This window comes from Coregonus clupeaformis, chromosome 15 (assembly GCF_020615455.1).
Source record: "Coregonus clupeaformis isolate EN_2021a chromosome 15, ASM2061545v1, whole genome shotgun sequence".
NCBI lineage: Eukaryota > Metazoa > Chordata > Actinopteri > Salmoniformes > Salmonidae > Coregonus > Coregonus clupeaformis.
In genome coordinates this window covers 5,813,236-5,822,520 of record NC_059206.1, presented here as the reverse complement: position 1 = coordinate 5,822,520, position 9,285 = coordinate 5,813,236, and the positions used below count along the sequence as shown (strand labels likewise).

Genomic DNA, 9,285 nt, shown 5'->3' with positions numbered 1-9,285 from the left:
TGATTTCAAGCACCACCCTCCTTTTAAAGCTTCCTGTCTGTTATTCTAACTCAATCAGCATGGCAGAGTGATCTCCAGCCTTGTCCTCATCAACACTCTCACCTGTGTTAACGAGAGAATCACTGACATGATGTCAGCTGGTTCTTTTTGTGGTAGGGCTGAAATGCAGTGGAAATGTTTTTTGGGGATTCAGTTCATTTTCATGGCAAAGAGGGACTTTGCAATTAATTGCAATTCATCTGATCACTCTTCATAACATTCTGGAGTATATGCAAATTGACATCATAAAAACTGAGGCAGCAGACTTTGTGAAAATTAATATTTATGTCATTCTCAAAACTTTTGACCACAACTGTACATGTACATATTACCTCAACTAACCTGTGCCCCCTCACATTGACTCCGTACCGGTACCCCCTGTATATAGCCTCGCTACTGTTATTTTACTGCTGCTCTTTAATTATTTGTTATTTAAATATTTTACTCATCTATTTTTTTACTTAACACTTATTTTTCTTAACTGCGTTGTTGGTTAAGGGCTTGTAAGCATTTCACTCTAAGGTCTACACCTGTTGTATTCAGCGCATGTGACAAATAACGATTTGATTTGACATGAAATTCAGAGTATGCAAACTGGGGGACATCGAATTAAATTGGTTTTTGGTTAGACTCAAGTTTGCCAAAAAGCACCTGGATGATCATCAAGACTCTTGGAAGAACGTTCTATGGACAGATTATTCAAAAGTACAACTTTTTGGATGGCATGGTTCCAGTAATGCCTGGCGAAAACCAAACTCTGCATTCCACAGTAAGAACATCATACCAAAGGTCAAGCATGGTGGTGGTGGTGTGATGCTTTGGTGATGCTTTGCTGCCTCAGGACCTGGACAACTTGCCTTAATAGAAGTAACCATGAATTCTGCTCTGTATCAGAGAATTCTACAGGAGAATGTCAGACCATCCGTCTGTGAGCTGAAGCTGAAGCGCAGCTGGGTCATGCAGCAAGACAATGATCCAAAACACACAATCAAGTATACATGAAAATTGCTAAAAAGCAACAAATTGGAAGTTTTGGAATGGCCTAGTCAAAGTCCAGACCTAATCCCAATTGAGATGTTGTGGCAGGACTTGAAACGAGCATGTTCATGCTTGAAACCCCACACGTCACTGAGTTAAAGCAGTTCTGCATGGAAGAGTGGGCCAAAATTCCTCAACAGCGACCTGAGAGACTGATCAACAACTACAGGAAGCATTTGGTTGGAGTCATTGCAGCTAAAGGTGGCACAACCAGTTATTGAGTGTAAGGGGCAATTACTTTTTCACACAGGGGAATTGGGTGTTGCATAACTTTGTTTTATGAAATAAATGAAAATAAATATGTAATTGTTGTGTTATTTGTTCACTTATGTTCCCTTTATCTAATATTAGGTTTTGGTTGAAGATCTGATAACATTCAGTATCACAAATATGCAAAAGTAGAGAAAATTAGAAAGGGGGCAAATACTTTTCCATAGCACTGTGTGTGTGTGTGTGTGTGTGTATGTATGTATATGTGTATATATATATATATTCATTTTTTAAAATATTATATTCTGGATTAATTAGAAAACAAGGCAACAGTAGGCATGTCGTCCCCCACAGATGATGCAGCGTCCCGTCCCCCCTTGGGCCAATTGAGATATTGTGTGTGACTAACACATTTCAGTTATGGTGTTTGACCACAGATTATCTATTATATTGATCAGGGCCCGGTTTCCTGATGGGGATGGAATTTAGGTTTATGAGTGTTGATATATCTTTCCTGTAATGGCCGAAGATGTAACATATGTTTCCCAAAACACCACGCAGAGAGAAGGTTCTCTTAAGTGCATCGCTGAGATGTGTCCATACTGATAGGATCGAATGAAAGGCAACGCTGCTCTCGGATCAGCTTTCTCCATTCAAATCTTACCTTAACATTAGAATTATTCCACAATACTGATGACGGATCAGCTCCTAGAAAGATGATATCACCTATGGCTGCAAATATTGAGGCGGCTTTTTATAATGCTTCCCCTATAATAATGCACTAAATCAAGATGTGGACATCATTGCACACGTTAGGCTACACATCATGAAATACACTGAGTGTACAAAACATTAGAAACACCTTCCTAATATTGAGTTGCACCCCCTTTTGCCCTCAGAACAGCCTCAATTCGTCAGGGCATGGACTCTACAAGGTGTTGAAAGCGTTCCACAGGGATGCTTCCCACAGTTGTCAAGTTGGCTGGATGTCCTTTGGGTGGTGGACCATTCTTGATACACACGGGAAACTGTTGAGCGTGAAAAACCTAGAACCGTTGCGGTTCTTGACACAAAACGGTGTGCCTGGCACATTCTACTCAGGAGCACCTCTAGTTTCCAAATCCAAACAGTTTACACACCCAGGTTAGTCGCTGCTCATATTGTATTTGTAGCTTTTAATTTTCTGTAATCTCAAAATTCCATGTCAATGCATTTTTCATGTCAGCTTCACATGGACTGCAAAAACATAGACATTGTAGACAGACAGGGAAAGGGATGTGTTGTAGCCAGACAGGGAAAGGGATGTGTTGTAGACAGACAGGGAAAGGGATGTGTTGTAGCCAGACAGGGAAAGGGATGTGTTGTAGCCAGACAGGGAAAGGGATGTGTTGTAGCCAGACAGGGAAGGGGATTTGATGTAGCTTCATAATCTTATGTCTTACACTGTATTTTACAGGTACAAAGGCAGACAAAGTTTATAGCTGTAAGGAGACCCACAACATGGCTGTAAGGAGACCCACAACATGGCTGTAAGGAGACCCACAACATGGCTGTAAGGAGACCCACAACATGGCTGTAAGGAGACCCACAACATGGCTGTAAGGGAGACCCACAACATGGCTGTAAGGAGACCCACAACATGGCTGTAAGGAGACCCACAACATGGCTGTAAGGAGACCCACAACATGGCTGTAAGGAGACCCACAACATGGCTGTAAGGAGACCCACAACATGGCTGTAAGGAGACCCACAACATGGATGTAAGGTGACCCACAACATGGCAAGCACACAGCAGTTTGCTTTTGAGTATGTCCAAAATGGCAGAGCCCCTCTTGAGGGTCACCTCCAGAAACCCTCCTTGGTCGTTGATGAGTTGCGAAAACATAACATCCTCAGCGAAAAACAAGTTAGAGAAATTAAATCCCATAAAAAGAGGTCTGTCAAAACCAGAAAGATGCTGGACATGGTCATGAAGAAAGGGGAATATGCCAGTTATGAACTGTTAAAAATATTGTACAACACAAGGAACCAAACCTTCCCAAGAACAAACCCTACCCAGAATCAACCTCGCCACCCAGATTTACATCAATGGATCAGCTGCTTTTCGTTTACGGATGACCCAGATTTACAGAATGACCTCGTCTCTGGTACGTAATGTGATCCAGCTGCTAGTGTACGACAATGGAGTTGAGATATGACCTGCTTTTGTTAAAATAATTAAACTTTATTGAAACCCTTGATAAAGATGAGCAATAATGACTGTATAAAATAAATAATTCAAATATTGAGCTATATTGTATGCAAAAATATATATTTTATCCTAATACAATTGCTCAGAGAAAGAGATTTTGTTTAACAAGTAATCTTTTTTTTTTTCTCAAAAAGGTAGGGGTCAAAATGATTGACACCCTTAAAGATTGTTAGAAATAAAGTAGTCAAAAGTTTCGTATTTGGTCCCATATTCCTAGCCCAATAGAAATTAATGGTAATCGTGAATAATGATGAGTGACAAAGTTAGAGGGTCAAAGATCATACCCCCAAGATATACTAACCTCTCACCATTACCAATAACAGGGTAGGTTTGCATGTCTTAGGGGTATGATCTTTGACCCTCTGTAACTTTCTCACTCATAATTATTCACAATTCATTCAGGATTATCCGTAATCATGGTAGCATTCACTTTAATGTAGAAGTGTTTAGAAACATATTATATTCTTATTTACAATGAAAGTGATTCCAAAATGACAGAATACATAATTTACCATTCATTTCATTAAAATAATCTGAAACACAACCAAAACGAACTGCAAATGCTGCAACAAGTTTGTAGAGTCACAAGCTTGATGTAGTCGTAAAGAAAATTTTAAATGGTTTTCTCATTGTTCTTGTCTGTTTTCTCTCTAGAATTAGGACCTTGTGAGAGGTACAAAAGACAGCTGCGATCGAAAGCCGTTGAGTTTCTTCATGCAAAATGGGACCAGCACATGCATTTCCTCAAAGACAAGGCAAAATGGAAACCCTTTTCATACATTCCTGTCGTTTTGGACACAGACTCGAGTGAGCTGTCCAAAACTAAAAGCAAGTACAAAAAAGCACGCTCTAAGAAACTTAAGACTTACATTCCAAGAGACAAGGGAAAACTGTCCCCTGGTCACTTACTAGAAAGCAATGAGAAAAAGATTCTACTTGTTGGTAAACCTGGCATTGGAAAGACAACTGTTGTCCAGCAAGTTTTGAGTCTCTGGGCAGAGAATGAGAATCATCAAGAGAGCTATATGTTCTACTTTGATGAGCCTTCAATGAGATCAATGTCTCACTCTTCACAGCCCTCATCCTTGAGGTCTCTGCTGTTTGAAAGATACCTTAAGCCAGAGGAAGGCACAGAGGATGTGGTGCTGTGTGATATTCAAAATAATTCAGAAAATGTTATCTTCGTGTTTGATGGGATCATGGATGTGATTGGCAACCCAGTGCTAAATAACATTTTGGCAAAAGAACTTCTGTGTGACGCCAAGATTCTGACCACGTGCAGACCAGAGGCAGAAGACTGCGAGTTTTTATCTGACTGGCCATCTTACAGAGTGGAGGTCCAAGGATTCAACAACGAGTCCATCCAAGCTTACTTAAAGTGGATGTTAGGCACTGAGGATGACTATGTTTGTAGTGTTGCGAGCAACGACGCACTATTCAGTCTATGCCATGTCCCAATGTACGCTTTCATAGTGACTGCTTGCATTTCATTTAGTCCCTCTGAGGCTAATAACCACCCATGCACCATAACAGAAATGTATGTGCGGATCTTTCGTCATTGCATGAAAAGACACGGTGACCAAAATGTTGAGTATCTGGATAAGTACATTCATGACAACATGGGGAACATCAAGTTTATTGCTACAAACTCTTTCCAAGCACTGCTTGCGAAAACTGTAAACTTGACAGGAATGGATTGCAAGGACAACAGGGTTCAACGTGCGTTCTTGACATCCAGTGCTGCAAAGGAATTGTCAACAGGCCATTCATTTGCTTTTCTCCACAACACGATGCAGGAGTTTTGGGCTGCTCTTTTCCTGTTGATGACACCAGGAAACATCACCGCCGTCCTTCAACAGTGCCAGACAGAAGAAGGAAAGTACTTGAAGTACATTGTGTCCTTCCTCTGTGGACTCTTGTCCAGTGACATTGCTGAATTGATTAACTGTGTAGTGCCAGAGGACCAGATAAGGGAAATATCTGACATATACCTTGAGAAAGTCATAGACACCTTCCTCAGCCCTGCAACACTACAGGGACATGATGAGTCCCATACCGAGTTGGATGCTGATCTCCTCTTCGTTTGCCAGTGCTTGTATGAGCGCCAGTCACCCGAAGCCTGCTCACTCCTCCTACAAAAAGTGGAGTATGAGCTTGATCTCAATGGACAATATCTTGATCCTCAACAGTGTTGTGCTGTGTCATATGTGATCAACCAGTCCAAAAACAGGAATGTCTGTCTGTACCTGAATGACTGCACTTTCTCTGATCCAGGATTGAGGTTGATTCTGGGCTCTTTGAAAAATCTTCAATGTCTCAGGTAAGTCTGCTATCAGTGATCCTTTCCACTATGTTTGTAGCTTTGGAAGTGCTCTCAGCTCTGGCTGTAAGAGTTTAGACAGTATATTCATACTAATTGGTAAGATATTGTATCAATACTTAAACTAACAGATTCTGAAAGTATCACATTGACATGGTACATAACATAGTTTGAACACTATCATCTTGCCTTTAGATAAAACAAGTTATGTCACTGTAATTAATAGATTGGATCCCACTACACAATGTCAGTTGTGGAAAGCTGCTCTTCACTCAGGGAACCCGAGTGACTCTGAAGGCTTGCTAAGACTGTGTGAATATGAAATTCACTTAAGAGTCAAGGAGCAACGGGACCAAAAGGTGTGGGAGAGAGTGGGAGAGGTCCTGAAGCGCAAGAGACCAGAGAAGGTCAAACTCTGTCTACATTTGGTCGACAACTCACTGCATGCAGCTGATTCCTTGGGAAAGAGCATATTTGACTGTTTGCCAAGCATCGAGGCTATCAGGTGGATACATTACATGTACTGTACGGTCATTATGTAGGTTGTTTATTATGTAGCTGAGCTCAAGCCTCATTATGATAACTGTATAACCATTGTATAATACCATTATTTTAGGTTTGTTGAACCTGTTGATCTGAGACAGTCATTTGTGGCATGGAAAATGGAGGTGAGTTCATTCCAGCAGGATATCTTGCTGCACGGGGCTCTGTACCAGATGGAGACAGGACTGAAATCTGTGGAGGACCTGCAAGCAGTGCTTTGTCTGGCTAGCACATATTCTTTAGAGGAACAGAGCAAATTCATTTTGAGTTTGTACCAACATATAGGGAAATATGAGAGTGACGAAGGTGTAGCAGTTCTACCAACATTGCAGCCAGTTTTCAAGTCATTTCCTGCAGTCTGGTACATACACTTTGCTGATACGAAGGCCTCTGTCCTCCTTGAGGTGATGAAACTGCAAAATGTGAAGAAACCAGTGGAGCTGTGGTGGTCAAATTATGAGTGTGACATGAACCTCATTCATTGTTTGCCTTATATTTCACAGCTAAGGCAAGTTTATCAAAAGTCATGTCAACACTTTTCATTGTCTACAGTTTTAGCATAAAGGTCCTAATGGAGTGTGGTCATTAAAAAAAGGTTTTCTCTATGAACAGGTTCAATGACTGCATTCTGATCCAGTATGATGACACTAAAGGAACCATTGAAGGCCTTTTGAAACTCTTCTGTTTTGCAAAGCAGCATCAGCCTGAGACAGGAGAGGAGACACTGAGGATGCTGTCGACAGTATGCAGCTACTCAAACTTCCCCTTTGCCAGTGGTAACAAAGATGAACAGAGTGATTTTCTGCTAGATTTGTACTCCTCTGCAAAGTTGTTTGAACTTGAATTGGAGGGCCAAATTCTCCCATCATTGTTGACTGTCTTTCAGTCAGCTCAGCCTGCAGCCTGGGTCCTCGACCTCAGTACAGACAAGGCCTCCATCCTACTTGAGGTGCTGAAACTCCAAACGGAGAAGAAACCAGTTCGACTGAAGGGCTGGCTTGAGACTGATAAAAGTAAAATAAGGAGTTTTCTTCTGTGTCTACCGTATATTTCACAACTGAGGTAGGTCAATGTTCAGTCCCTTTCAAACACATACAGGAGGTGAGAAGTTGTTCCAGCCTTTCATGACCTAACACATTGTTTTCTGGCAGGATTATTCCTCAAGATGAGAGTGATACAGAGGTGAAGATGCCTACACTGACTTCTGAGCAACTAAAGAGATTCTTCCTTTTGCACCTGCTTGATCATGGAGATCTGGACAACACTGAGACAGGACAGAGCTCTGTTGAGGAACTGTTGTCAGTTCTTGGGTTTGCTCATTCAGACAACTCTCCAGAAAGGTGCTTGTTTCTGTTAGATCTGTTCTCACATTGGAAAGACTACGAGACTCAAACAGGCAGAAAAGTTTGTCAAGCATTACTGCCTGTTTATCGGTCAGCTCCTGCAGTCTGGTCCATAGACCTCTCGGAGAGAAAGGGCTCTCTAAGCTGTGATGACCAGTTCCAGCTGTCTCTATGGGGTGCACTCCCTTTCGGCTCAGAATGGGATGCACAGCTAGCCTCCTCACTCCTCCAGGCCCTAGACTACACCATCACATTGTCAGGGTGGTTGCCCACTGTAACCTGCAATGCAGTAGGTGCAGTCCTAGGCCAATCTGCCCCTGGAGAAAAACTCAACGTCAGTCTCACCCCAGATAGTATCTCTTTCCAAGGAGCTGCAGTACTCTTCAAACAAGTGAAAGAGTTTCACAAACTTAAGTATGATCTTGCTAGTGGTATTTTAACAATGTAGAATGGTGGGGGTAAATTTTTTGTGTGTTTTGATCATGATTTGCAGAATAAGTCCTCTTATTTGTATTGACTTCCAGGGTTAACGAAATGTCAACAGCGAAGCTGGCCAGATTGGCAAAGTCAACGTCATGCCGAAGCCCAATGGTCGTTGAGGAGCTGACTCTTGTCTTGTCTAGGCCAATTCCAAAAGAAGGGGTGCAGTGTAGAGTGCTCAGTGGTTTAGCTTCACTCCTTAGAGTTTGGACTGTAAGGATCTTAAATCTGAGAGACTGTCCAATCCAGGGTTTCCTTCTCACTACCTTGTTGTGTCATCAGGGTCCACTCACTATCAGGCAAGTTTCTTTGTTTCTAGATCTTCTTCACACTTGAAAAAATATGATGGACTTTTGTTTTGTGAGGCTTGCTATTGTTTTGAAATTGCAGATGGGTGTTTATGTTTGTGTGTTTCTATGGCAGACTGAGTAAGGAGACTCTGCAGCAGCTGGCTGTTGTGGTGTATGAGGCTCAGGATGAAGAACTGACCCAATGCTTTCTGGAAAAGTTAGGTAGTGATCTGTCTAACTGTACACTGGACTGGGATGTGCTTCACTACCTGCTGAAGAGCACCACACAACCCATCACCATCAACCTCAGGAGGAGCAGAATCAGAGACCAATACATACCTCATCTTCTCCCTTTGCTGAAGAATGTTCACTTTCAAAGGACTGGGTGACACAATATATTGATTTCTAGTTTATATTAAATATGTTACATGATTCCAACAATGAAAATGTTGTTTTCCTGTTTATAGTAATTATATAACTTGGTACCGTCTTCCTTTGTGTCCGCAGGACAAGCTCCCAGTTTGAGAGGACAGCTCTGAGAGAAATACATGAGCAACGTGCTGGTCACTTGGTGAACAGTTTAGTGAGGTCATCAGATGAATGGATCAACCTGAACAACCTGGTCTTGAACCATGATGACTGTGAAGCGCTTCGTTTTGCCCTGCACTACAGTGACGGGGTCAAACTCAACCTGTTGTTGACCATCATTCCAAAGGAGGAAATGGAGAGCATTCTGACTCTTCTACACAGAGTCTCTGAGCTCAGGTCACT

General features: G+C 41.9%; 1 protein-coding gene across 2 annotated transcripts in view; it reads left to right on the top strand.

Moving 5' to 3' along the window:
* The first annotated feature begins 2,897 nt into the window (after nucleotides 1-2,897).
* LOC121582075 overlaps nucleotides 2,898-9,285 on the top strand; it is a 21,651-nt gene continuing 15,263 nt past the window's right edge. For both annotated transcript variants that reach the window (XM_041897614.2, XM_041897615.2), the window contains exons 1-9: nucleotides 2,898-3,434; nucleotides 4,193-5,858; nucleotides 6,085-6,363; nucleotides 6,475-6,909; nucleotides 7,014-7,463; nucleotides 7,553-8,158; nucleotides 8,269-8,523; nucleotides 8,648-8,899; nucleotides 9,022-9,279. In XM_041897614.2, coding sequence (XP_041753548.1) covers nucleotides 3,065-3,434; nucleotides 4,193-5,858; nucleotides 6,085-6,363; nucleotides 6,475-6,909; nucleotides 7,014-7,463; nucleotides 7,553-8,158; nucleotides 8,269-8,523; nucleotides 8,648-8,899; nucleotides 9,022-9,279 — 4,571 coding nt within the window. In that variant the 5' untranslated portion in view covers nucleotides 2,898-3,064. The remainder of the gene's footprint in view (nucleotides 3,435-4,192; nucleotides 5,859-6,084; nucleotides 6,364-6,474; nucleotides 6,910-7,013; nucleotides 7,464-7,552; nucleotides 8,159-8,268; nucleotides 8,524-8,647; nucleotides 8,900-9,021; nucleotides 9,280-9,285) is intronic.